Source organism: Pelophylax lessonae (genome assembly GCF_965119305.1).
Source record: "Pelophylax lessonae genome assembly, chromosome: 8".
Taxonomy (NCBI): domain Eukaryota; kingdom Metazoa; phylum Chordata; class Amphibia; order Anura; family Ranidae; genus Pelophylax; species Pelophylax lessonae.
The window spans coordinates 283,086,927-283,099,814 of NC_138775.1; the positions used below are offsets into that span (position 1 = coordinate 283,086,927).

Consider the following 12,888-nt stretch of genomic DNA (forward strand, 5'->3'; position numbering starts at 1 on the left):
CACTTTATTTATATTTACGTATTCCATTTTTTGTATGGTCACACTTGAGCACATTGGACACTTTAGAATTGCAGGGAATTGTGATGAGAATTTTAAACTTTAGGCAGAAGTAGTGCAGCTGAATGGGAGAATTGTTCCAACTCTGCTACTTTGGCCTCAAGTTTAAAATTCCCTTTTCAGTTTCCTGTAATTCTCTCTTTATTGAGTAGACCCAACAATCTGATGATAAGTAGGCAGAGATCAATTATGCAGAGTGGGCGGAGCTTCAGGGAAATGGGTGTGGTAAGTAATTGATAGCTGTGCCGCAAAGTGTCCCTGGAAATTTTCTTCAAATGTTGGCAACTATGCTGTTGTAGCATTTACTTCCTGGAATCCATATGCCCTTAGCTCAAGCATGCATGCAGGAGGGTGTACTTAGCTGAGAACCCCCCCCCCCCTTCTGAAGACTCCTGAGATGTATGACCCAATTTACCTAGGCAAGAAACCAGGAAGTAACTGAAGAAATGTAAAAAAAAAAGAAGTTAAAAACAAGAAAATATGATCTACTTTCCTATTTAAGGATTAAAAATAATCAAAAGTTGATTGGGAGAGTGAAGTTACACTTTAAGGCGGAGCTACAAATACTGTACAAATACTGTAGCTGCTGACTTTTAACCGGTTCCCGACCTCCCGCCGCCTTTTTACTGCGGCAGGCTGGCCCTCCTACGCGAAACGACGTAGACCTACATCGGTCGCACGCCTGCAGCTAGGGGGCGCGCTCCTGCCCCCATTCGGCAGCAGGGACTCCAACGCACGGGGCAGGCGATCCGATTGCCGTCTGACACCCGCGATCGCTCCCCGCTGAGAGAGAAGGACGATCAGCTGTTGTAAACACATCTGACCGTTCTTCTCTCTGGAATGATCACAGAGCGCCTGTGATCCTTCTATATAGGATCACATGTCTCTGTGATCATTTCAAAAGCCCCTCCCCCATACAGTTAGAAACACGCTCCTAGGTACATATTTAACCCCTTGATCACCCATTAAGTTAACCCCTTCCCTGCCAGTGTCATTATTACAGTAACAGTGCATATTTTTAGCACTGATTACTGTAGTAATGTCACTGGTCCCCCCAAAAGTGTCAAAAATGTCAGTTAGGGGTCCGATCTGTCCGCCGCAATGTCGCAGTCCCGCTAAAAATCGCAGATCGCCGCCATTACTAATAAAAAAAAACAAACAATAAAAATGACAGAAATCTTTCCCGTAATTAGCAGACGCAATAACTTTTGCGCAAACCAATCAAAATATGCTTATTGCAATTATTTTTTTTTTACCAAAAATATGTAGCAGAATACAAATTGGCCTAAAAAGTTAAAAAATTTAGATTTTTTTCATTTTTTCTTTGGGAATGTTATATAGCAGAATGTGAAAAATATTGTTTTTCTTTCAAAATTGTCGCTGTTTTTTTTTGTTTATAGCGCAAAAAATAAAAATCGCACAGGTGATCAAATACCCCCAAAAGAAAGTTCTGTTTGTGGGAAAAAAAGGACATCAATTTTTTTGGGGTACAGCGTCACATGACCGCGCAATTGTCAGTTAAAATAACGCAATGCCGAATCACAAAATATGGCCTGGTCATTAAAGGGGGGAAATCTTCCAGTCCAGAAGTGGTTAACTGCATGCCAGAAGTTCCACATTAAATTTAGTAAATTTTCGTCTTTTACATCATTCTTTAAATAAAAGAGTAATATATTCAGTGTCAGCTTGGTAGGGGGGGGGGGGTACAAAGTTTCTAACTAATTAGGTTTTCACAGCTCCACGTTAAATTATTTTACCTATACTAGTAAAGTATATCTAATTTATAAAATATCTATATTTACCCCCCCCCTCCCCCGCATTGAGATATGGTTTAATTACGCTTTGGTCTTTGGACCACTTTCATTTAAATGTATTCAATAGCGACGAAAGGTCATAAATCCACTTTTTGCGTAACAAATGCATTAAGAAACCTAGCTATTACCTTGTAAAAAGTGATTAAATATTATTACCTGCGCAACAGTCTGAAAACAAATTGCTGGGTAGCTGCGTCCTATCATTGTAAGCGCATTGAACAGTCATTTTTTTTATAAGTCAAGCGCGCTCACCGTCCTAATAAACCCCTTTAAAATCAATGTAATACACAAATGTGCAGAACTCAACAAACCTTGTGCAAAATTCAATTAGAGTGCCGGTGCATAAACTAATTACTAACAAATTCATATATCTACAGTAGAAAAACTCATTAAAGCCTATAGCAATAGCAGCATAGGTGCGCACCCCCGAGCTCAACATATATGCGTGTGTATATATATACTGACGGTGTCAGTAGAGCAGAGATTGGGGTCAGTAAAGCAGAGATTGGTGTCAGTAGAACAGAGATTGGGATCAGTAGAGCAGCGATTGGTGTCAGTAGGGCAGAGATTGGTGTCAGTAGGGCGGAGATTGGTGTCAGTAGAGCAGTGGACAGTGTCAGTAGGGCAGTGGATGATGTCAGTAAAGCAGTGGACGGGGTCAGTAGAGCAGAGATTGGTGTCAGTAGAGCAGTGGACACTGTCAGTAGGGCAGTGGACGGGGTCAGTAGAGCAGAGATTAGTGTCAGTAGAGCAGTGGATGGTGTCAGTAGAGCAGTGGATGGTGTCAGTAGAGCAGAGATTGGTGTCAGTAGAGCAGTGGATGGTGTCAGTAGAGCAGAGATTGGTGTCAGTAGAGCAGTGGACCGTGTCAGTAAGGCAGAGATTGGTGTCAGTAGGGCAGTGGATGGTGTCAGTAGAGCAGTGGATGGGGTCAGTAGAGCAGAGATTGGTGTCAGTAGAGCAGTGGACGGTGTCAGTAAGGCAGTGGATGGTGTCAGTAGGGCAGTGGATGGTGTCAGTAGGGCAGTGAACGGTGTCAGTAGGGCAGTGGATGGTGTCAGTAGGGCAGAGGACGGTGTCAGTAGGGCAGTGGACGGTGTCAGTAGGGCAGTGGACGGTGTCAGTAGGGCAGTTGACGGTGTCAGTAGGGCAGTGGATGGTGTCAGTAGGGCAGTGGACGGTGTCAGTAGGGCAGAGATTGGTGCCAGTAGAGCAGAGATTGGTTTCAGTAGAGCAGAGATTGGTGTCAGTAGGGCAGAGATTGGTGTCAGTAGAGCAGTGGACGGTGTCAGTAGGGCAGTGGACGGTGTCAGTAGGACAGTGGATGGTGTCAGTAGAGCAGTGGACGGTGTCAGTAGGGCAGTGGATGGTGTCAGTAGAGCAGTGGACGGGGTCAGTAGAGCAGTGGATGGGGTCAGTAGAGCAGAGATTGGTGTCAGTAGAGCAGTGGATGGTGTCAGTAGAGCAGAGATTGGTGTCAGTAGAGCAGAGATTGGTGTCAGTAGAGTAGAGATTGGTGTCAGTAGAGTAGAGATTGGTGTCAGTAGGGCAGTGGATGGTGTCAGTAGGGCAGTGGACGGTGTCAGTAGAGCAGTGGACGGTGTCAGTAGAGCAGTGGACGGTGTCAGTAGAGCAGTGGACGGTGTCAGTAGGGCAGTGGATGGTGTCAGTAGAGCAGTGGACGGGGTCAGTAGAGCAGTGGATGGTGTCAGTAGGGCAGTGGATGGTGTCAGTAGAGCATTGGACTGGGTCAGTAGAGCAGAGATTGGTGTCAGTAGAGCAGTGGATGGTGTTAGTAGAGTAGTCTACTCTTGCTGGACCTTCAGAGCTCCTTGCTGGCTCCATGCACGGGAGTGACGTCATCGCGGCTCCGGCCACTAACAGCACCGGAGCCGCCGAACCCGGAAGAGACGCTGAGGGAACATGTCAGCTGCCCCAGTCAAGTCCAAGCGACCGTGTCGGGGCTTCGTTCTAAGGTAAGTATTTCATAATGTGCTAGTATGGGATTCATACTAGCACATTATGCCATTGTCCTGCAGGGTTTGTTTTGTTTTTTTGGGGGTTTTTTTGGAGATACAACCGCTTTAAGGGGGAAAATCTTTCTGGTCCAGAAGTGGTTAATAAGCATTTAGATGATGCCCATGAGGAGGGGCGAATTGGAAAACGCACGCCGCTACGGCGCTCTGCAATACAAGCACATTGCACTTTACCAATGTAAGTGTAATATTTTATTAGAAAAATTGATGGTGCAGATACCAACAGACAAGCCCGCGCAAAGGAAATAATATAAATGAATAACCGTACCTTCGCGTGAAAAATATGAAAATTAATTGTAACAAAGAGTGTAGGAAAAAGAGTTTCCTTATCAGCAAAAACGTAAAATACGTGAAATGTGGAAAAAAATGTAACTATTGCTAGATAAGAGTTGCGCTCAACCAAATGACATGAGAAACACAGACCTTATATTATAGTACATAGGTGAGTGAATAGTATAATGCAATAAATGAAGTTAAATACTGAGATATCTGTGCAATCATAAATCCATAAAAATCAAGTGAAAAATATATATAAAAAACACAAGAATATATATATATATATATATTGCAATAAATAAATAGTCCGCAATGGATCCCAATAAATGTCCAATGTGAATAAATAATGGATGGTAATGACTTCAGCACTTGATACGCTTAAACACCCCCACCAAAATAACAGGAACACCCGGTGTGCACTCAAGGCTTACCAGATGAAGTGGACCCCTTAAGTTACAGGGGGTCAATATAAGCAGAGACAGGACACCAATGGTATTAACAGCCGATACCAGGATAAGGCAGCACCTCCAATATACCCCAAACAAATCCTCCTGTCTGACTCACTGTTGCTGGGGATGGACTCCCATATATCGTACCCAGGAAGAAACAAGAGGACTCAAATGGTGAAGTACGTTAATGAAGTATAATTTAATAAAATTACTCAGATGATGCACTTACATGGTAAAAGGCTTGTACAAAGCATATACATGAAAACAGCGGTGGTCTCCAGGTTGGAACGCCGCTTCCGCGTTCCCCCGGGAGCTGGAAGTGACGAGGTAGCGCAATCACAATCCTAAATCCCAACGCGTTTCGTCAGAGCATAACTGACGTCATCAGGGTCAATATTTTATTGCCTATCTAACAAATCATTACAATTTTACGCTATGGAGTTCTCTTTTTGCCAATATATTTGCGTTGGGAAATCGCCACTGGGAGGACGTTCCATCCAAAGGCATAACGGCAAAGAATACAATTTTTGAACCATTTCCCCATCTGTTTGGTGAGTGGGGACACAGGAGGGGAGCACGGAGCGATCTGCACATCATTTGATTGACAGCACGGGCATTTTATTGAAGGACTTATTTGTTGATGAAACCTGATTTATGGCATAAGCACTTTATTTAAAAAGGACTGTTTATTGGTTGATCACTAGAAGACGTTTTATTATTTATTTTGCATTGCTCACACTTTTGCTATGCACTTTTGTTGAATTTTATGCACTAATAATTTTGCTAATTTTGCACTTAGCACTTTATTTGTTATCTAGAGCAGCGCTGATACTCATACTGTTTATCAAAGGGACTATAGCCTCATATCAGCAGCAGCCTAGTATCAGGAAACACACATTTGTCACAGGAGCACACACTTCAAGTTATCAAATAAGCGTTTAGCGGGAGTTCAGACCACATATTCATTTCTGGTCGTTCACAAAAGTTTAGTCTTTTTTTTTTTTTCTTGTTTGTGTTTTTTTTTTGTTTTTTTTGGGGGGTTTTTGAACCTTGGCCTAATTTCTGGGTACTTAACATGTTTTTCTGCACCTTAAGGAGGCGAGATTGGACCCCATCCACAGGCAGATACGGTTACACTTATAGTCTCAGATGGAGAATCCACTACAGCCGACACCTGTTGCTTCAATGGGCCTCTTCCCCCACCGATCCCTCTTCACGCCAGCCTCCCCGTCTACGATCTGAACATCACTCTAACGCCTGTCAATAATCAGCAACCTATCATGCACATCGGTGAGTACGATGCGACTAACGAGGTCACAGTTCCGCTCTGGAGCCGTCGGAGTGGAAGGTAATTAAGCATCCATCCAAAGCATCTCAACGACGAGCGCGACTTACCATATGTTATAGCCGGAACGTAGGTGGCTAAAAATATCCCTTATGAATGAAGACGGCACGCCAGACAGCGCGGAAAAATGGTTCACCTCTTCTTTTTGGAATTGTGCTTTATTCAACGACTGAACCCTATATAAATGTCTGTACGTACCACCGGGGGTTAATAGTCAGCAGAACTCAGAACAGAGCAAGGAATAATGTTCTGATATCATTGCGCTGTCCTCTAATCCTTTAATACAAAAACGAATAACTACCACCAACTAAAGATAATAGCAATATTATTTTATAACCACAAACAAGTAAAACACTGCGCTGGTGAGGGGAGCTGCTAGCACTTGGAATAGCGATACGGGCTTCCAACATAGAAATAATACACAATTAGTGCAACGCTGAGTGGCGGCCCGTCCATTGGGGGCGCAGGGGCGCCGCCACCCCTATCCATGCATCCGGCCCCCTAATCTACATGTAGGGTGCCGGACGCATGGATTCCATTGGGGTTTTTTTTTTTTTTTGAAGCACGTGATTAGAACCAGAGGCTCTACTAGGCTTCAAAAACAGGGTGGGCTCGGGGCACAGAGCACTGCGCCCTAAGCCCACCCAGTTGTGTGACAATGTCAGACGGATTCTCCTCCTGGCCAATCAGGAAGTTGGTCCTGCAAATGTATTCTAATTTAAACACATAAATCCTTAGTTATCCCTAATCAATCCTAATTAAACCCTTCTTTCCCTTCTCCCCAGAGCTAATATTTTTGTGCTTATTTTTTTTTATATTCTTATTTTTATTTTTTTTTTAATATTAATGTTTTATGTAAGATGTTTTAGTCATCTTAATGTAATTAAAAATAGGACAGATTTATACAATTACACATGAAATGTATACTTTTTTTACAGTTAAACATTTTTTTTAAAAACTTACACTGATCAAAATAGAAAAAAATGTGTTTTTCATTTTTTTTATTTTTTTTTTTTTTTTACATTTTATGTCTGTAGATTAAATAAGAAAATAGGAAAATAAAATGAAAAGGTGTAGGACATTACTGCCAAAGGAAAGCCTAGTTTGACAAAAAAAAAAAAAAAAAAAACAATTAATGTTTACTTTTTTATCATAAAATATAACTAAAGGCAAAACTTTCTTTTTTTTTTTATTAAGCCCCGTACACACGTACCGATTGTCGGCCGTAAATATTCGGCCGACGACCGATCGGCCGATTGTAGGCTTGTTAGTATGATGCTTCCGACAGTGGACAGCGCATTTTCGGCCGAACAGAATCTGTCGTGCAGGCATTAAAATTTTTGTTGGCCAACACCAAAACGGCCGATTGTTCGCCAGTCAGTACAGAATTCGGCCGACAGACAGCCGTTTAGCAAGACTGGGCATGCTCAGAAAAGAAAAAAGACAAGGAAAGTTAACCATCACATGACATCACTTCTGCAGTCGGCTGTTGTTGGCCGACAAAATTCGTGTGCAGTCTTTTGCACTTTTCAACAGACAAGACAGCCCTCGGACAAAAGACGGCCGATCGTTCGGCCGACGATCGGTACGTGTGTACAAGGCTTTAGATTTGGATGGAGTAGAGATAGATTAGAACACCTGTCAGTGTTTATTGCTGTCCCCGTTAGGGAGATTCCCCCTCTCTATTTGTCCTGTTTACCATTATCATTGAAAGTGAAAGTAAGAGAAAATCCCAAATTTTGAGTTGTCCCCAGAAAAGTAATAGAGAGGAAATCTTGCAATGATAACACTAGTTCTGGTGACCTGGGAGGCCCCAAGGAATTCACTTAAAGAGGTTGCAAACCTTCTCTTATAACTTGTACCTATAGGTAATTTAATAAGGCTTACCTATAGGTACTGTAAATATCTCCTAAACATGTACCGTTTAGATGTTTACTTTTAATGCAGCCGATAACGTCATTGGCACATGCACTCTGAATGAACGGCCACCCGTGCCATTCCTTCAGAGCCCTGTGCCATGAACGGCGGCTCCCACGCGCATGGGAGTGATGTCATCGCGCCTCGGGCAAATCAGATGGCTGGAGGACGCAAACCAGAAAGCAGGAGGGCCAAACATGTCGGCTGTGTCACCGCTGAGCAGGCGTCGCTGCGGGGGCTTTATTCTAAGTTAAGTATTTCATAGTGAGCTAGGCATACTAACTCATTATGCCTTTGTCTTACGGGGTTTTTTTGTTTTTGTTTTTTTCATATTTTGTGGGGGTTTCCAACCTTTTTAATTTTCAGGGATTTCCTCTCACTTCCTGTTTGGCGATGGGACAGGAAGTGAAGGGAAATCTACGCAATGGGACACAGATGGTGAAAAGAAATCTGACAGGTGCTATAACCCTCCCTTGCCCTATTTAACCACTTGCCGTCTGCTCACGTTGAGCCTACTGCGGCAGAGTGGTTCGTTATCGTCTGGCGACGTAGACCTACGTCGCCAGACACTCCCCTTTCTCGGCGGCGCGCGCTGTATTCAGTCACAGCGGGAATCGGGCCAGGGGAGGAGCAGCAAGGATTGCCGCTGCTCTTCCCCGATCGTCGGGGAATCGAGTGTGGAGATCCGCCCGCTTGTGTAAACACAAGCAGGCGGATCTCCTAAGTGACAGGCAGGGTCAGATTGCAGGGTTCAGCATAGCTGAACCCTGGATCTGTCCTTGTGTCACATAGTCACCTCCCCCCACACACGTTAGTAAGCACCAGACATACATTAACCCCTCCCTCTCCAATAAAATTAACCCCTTCCCTGCCAGTGTCATTTTTGCAGTAACAGTGCAGATATATAGCACTGATTACTGTAGTAATGTCACTGGTACCCCCAAAAGCGTCAAAAATGTCAGTCAAGGGTCCGATCTGTCCGCCGCAATGTTGCAGTCCCACAAACAAAAATCGCAGATCGCCGCCATTACGCGTTAAAAAAAAAAAACACCAAAAATGACAGAAATCATTCCCTTTGTTAGTAAACGCAATAACTTTTGCGCAAACCATTTAAAATACGCTTATTGTGATTTTTTTTTTTACCAAACATAGGTAGTAGAAAACAAATTGGCCAAAAAATTTTAAAAAATTAGATTTTTACATTTTTTTTGTGGGGAATTTCATATGAAAAAATGTTAAAAATATTGTTATTTTTTCAAAATAAATGCTCTTTTTTTGTTTATAGCGCAAAAAGTAAAAATCGCACAGGTGATCAAATACCACCAAAAGAAAGCTCTGTTTGTGGGAAAAAAAGGACGTAAATTTAGTTTGGGTACGGCGTCGCACGACCGCGCAGTTAAAGTCGTACAGTGCTGAATCGCAAAAAGTGGCCCAGGCGTAAGACAGCAAAATCCTCCGGTGGTAAAGTGGTTAAAATGAAAAAAAAAAGTTCTGCCTATAGTTCTACTTTAAGTGACAACAGATTTATTCCCCAATAAACAGGCCAATGATGGAAATGTAAAATTTGTTTTGGTCGATAAAGTTACATAGTTACATAGTTTGTGAGGTTGAAAAAAGACATCCGTCCATCCAGTTCAACCTATGATGTGTGTGTGTGTTTGCTGTTAACTGTACATTGTATACCCCTGTATGTTGTACATTGTATACCCCTGTATGTTGTACATTGTATACCCCTGTATGTTGTGGTCTTTAAGGTGCCCATCTAATAGTTTTTTGAAACCATCAATGCTCCCTGCTGATACTACTTTATAAAGGGTATAAAGGTAAGAAACCTGGGGTTGTTAAGGATGTTTGAACCCATAAATAGGCTAAGGCTAGGTTCTTGCTATACAGGCGTGTATTTTTTTCATGCTTCTCATTTGTCTATTTGTTTCAATGGGCTGCCCTATGCATGAGAAATGCACAAATAAAGTCCCTCACCCTTTTTGATCACACTGACCCACATGATCAACAATAAATGGCATGTCACTTGACCCTCCCTTTTAGATTGTAAGCTCTAACGAGCAGGGCCCTCTAGTTCCTCCTGTTTTGAACTGTATTGTAACTGTATTGTCTTCCCTCACACTGTAAAGCGCTGCGCAAACTGTTGGTGCTATATAAATCCTGTATAATAATAATAATAAATGTCATGCGCTCTGCGTAAAGGGAAGTGTGTTTCTGTATGTGCCTGGAAAGCGTGTGATGTGCACGCACAAGATATGAACCTAAATGTAGATATTTTATTATCCATGCTTTTGTGTTTTTCCAGGTGATATATTTGTGGTGGATGAAGGCTCTGCATCTGTCATAACCCCAGCCCACCTGAATGCATCTGACGCTGACACCCTGGCTGACAATTTAATATTCTTCATGGAGACGCAGCCACAATTTGGATATCTGAAGAACACGCTGCCCATGCCTGGCTCAGAAAAGTCCGCCTCTGAGATAAAAATAAGTACGTTATATTCCCAGGTCTTCTCCAAGTCCACCATTGTCAGTCTTTGTTTCTTCCATATATTCTGGAATGTTGAACATTGTACCAATGGGACAGATCGTGTAATGCCATGATCTGTCCCACTTTATGTATGTAAAGATAGAGGTAATGAAAGAAGCACAGCAGGTGAGGTGACAGGAGCAGAATCGCGGTGTCTGGAGAGAAAAGTAAGCTGAGATAGGGGATACCAACAATATATATATATCCTTATAGAGTTGCGCCTAATATTGAAAATAAAGAAAGTCCAATTTGTGAACAAGTCCTTCAAACAGTCAGTGCACCATCCATCCCCAGAGAGAGTGCGTGATCCCGAGTGAACACCTTCACCTTATAAAGTGCTCGCGTTACCGACTCAAAGTCGCCACGACTTCGGGCGACTAGTGAAGTCGCCCGTGCACCGCGACTTCGGCGCTGCTTGCAACGACTTCACATAATGAAAGTCAATGCAAGTCGCTCCGACTTTGCAAAAAAAAGGTGCAGGAACCTTTTTCTAAGTCGGAGCGACTTGAGTCGCTCTGATTAGAACGGTTCCATTGCACAGCATGGACCGCTACTTGTCAGGCGAGGCGACTTGGTCGGATCAGTGTGAACCGGCTATACCAACTAGTGGTGACCCCCTATTACAGAAGGTCAGTATCGCTTGTGGCTCAAAAACCCAGCAAGGGCTTCTCTCCATCCAGGTGGACTTGCAACTGAAGATGGGAGAATCTACCACTTTTAAGAGGAAGATGGATGAATGTCTCTCTCCAATGCATTGGAGAGAGACATCCATCCATCTTCTTCTTAAAAGTGGTAGATTCTCCTATCTTCAATTGCAAGTCCACCTGTATGGAGAGAGGTCCTGGCTGGGTTTTTGAGCCAAAAGCGATAAGATAGTTGGTAAGTAGGGTTGAGCGAACACCTAGATGTCCGTGTTCGACGGGTTCGGCCGAACTTTAAAAAAAAGTCCGGGTCCGTGTCCCGGACTTTTACCGAACTTTTCCCGGACACCGAACCCCATTGAAGTCAATGGGGACCCGAACTTTAAGGCACTAAAATGGCTCTAAAACACCAAAGGAAAGGGCTAGAGTGCTGCAAATGGCAGCAAAACGTAATTAAGAGCATGGCAAGTGCTCTGCAAACAAATGTGGATAGGGAAATAACTTAAAACAACAAAAAAAAAACAGAAAAATAAAACAATGTTCTTCTTCATCTCTGAAGGACGAGGCCCATATGGAGTAGGAGGGAGGTTGAGGTGGTGGTGGATGTGGCGGTGACATAGGCGTGCGCACAGGGTGTGCTGGGTGTGCCTGGGCACACCCTAATCACCTAGGGCACATAGCATTGCCAGTGAGGAGATGGGAAAGATCTCCCTGGGACCTGCTCTGCTCTATTTCTCCTTGCCTACAGGTACATGGCCCCTATACATTACTCTCCCTGCTGGCAAACACATGCATGTGTATTTCAACTTTGGGGTGCACACCTTAATGCAATAGGCTGCGCACACCTATGGGCGGTGTAGGTGGAAGCGGCAGTGGAGGAGGACCAGGGCCGGATTAACAGCATCATGGGCTTGGTGCTGAGGATTTTGAAGGGCCTTAAGGGCCGTGCCTTGCCATGCACCCAGAGGAGGAAGGGTGCAGCCATGCATGCCTAATTCAACATGGGATGCTGTCTCTGAAGCCCATAAACACATCCATGCATCGCCAACTGTCCCTCCTTGTCCGGCCTTCACGCTGTGTGGGGAGGTTCTGAGGGTGCTGCCTGGGGAAGCGAGCATAGAAGCCAGACTTCTGTGTTTACAAGTGACAGAAGAGCGGTAACAGTGAATATGGCCAACCCGGGGCCTATATAAAAGGTAGGGGCCTGGAGCTGCAGCTCCAATAGCCCCTACATTAATCTGGCCCTGAGGAGGAGGACGAGGTAGCCAACACTGCTTCTTTTCAAAAATTTTAAATGAGGGTACACCCCAAAAGAGTGAGAAAGAGCAAAAATGGAACAATGGGTGGGTAAGGTCGGTATCCATTGCTATTCTGCATAAGGTACGGAAAAGTCCCGTGGGATCCATGCCTGGTTCATTTTAATGAACGTGAGCTTGTCCACATTGTCTCTGGACAGGCGGCTGCGCTTGTCTGTTATAACGCCCCCAGCCGTGCTAAATACCCGTTCAGATAATACACTGGCTGCAGGGCACGCCAGCACCTCCAAGGCGTAAAGGGCAAGCTCAAGCCATGTGCCCAATTTGGAGACCCAGAAGTTGAAGGGGGCAGACCCGTCATTCACTACATGTAGGCGTGTGCACACATACTGCTCCACCATGTTGGTAAAATGCTGCCTCCTGCTAAGACGTTCCATCTGAGCTGCTGGTGCTGCTGTTTGTTGTGGCGTGCTGACAAAGCTTTTCCACATTTCGGCCATGCTAACCCTGCCTTCTGAGGTGCTGGCGGTGCCCTGGTTGCGTTGGCGACCTCCTCCTCCTCCT

The 12,888-nt window shown here is 44.1% G+C and overlaps 1 protein-coding gene across 1 annotated transcript in view; it reads left to right on the forward strand.

Moving 5' to 3' along the window:
• Positions 1-12,888, forward strand: part of LOC309561068 (FRAS1-related extracellular matrix protein 1-like) — a 289,377-nt gene that overhangs the window by 94,485 nt on the left and 182,004 nt on the right. The window contains 2 exon segments of the mRNA XM_082264797.1: positions 5,728-5,922; positions 10,203-10,388. Of these exon segments, the coding sequence (XP_082120923.1) occupies positions 5,728-5,922; positions 10,203-10,388 (381 nt within the window).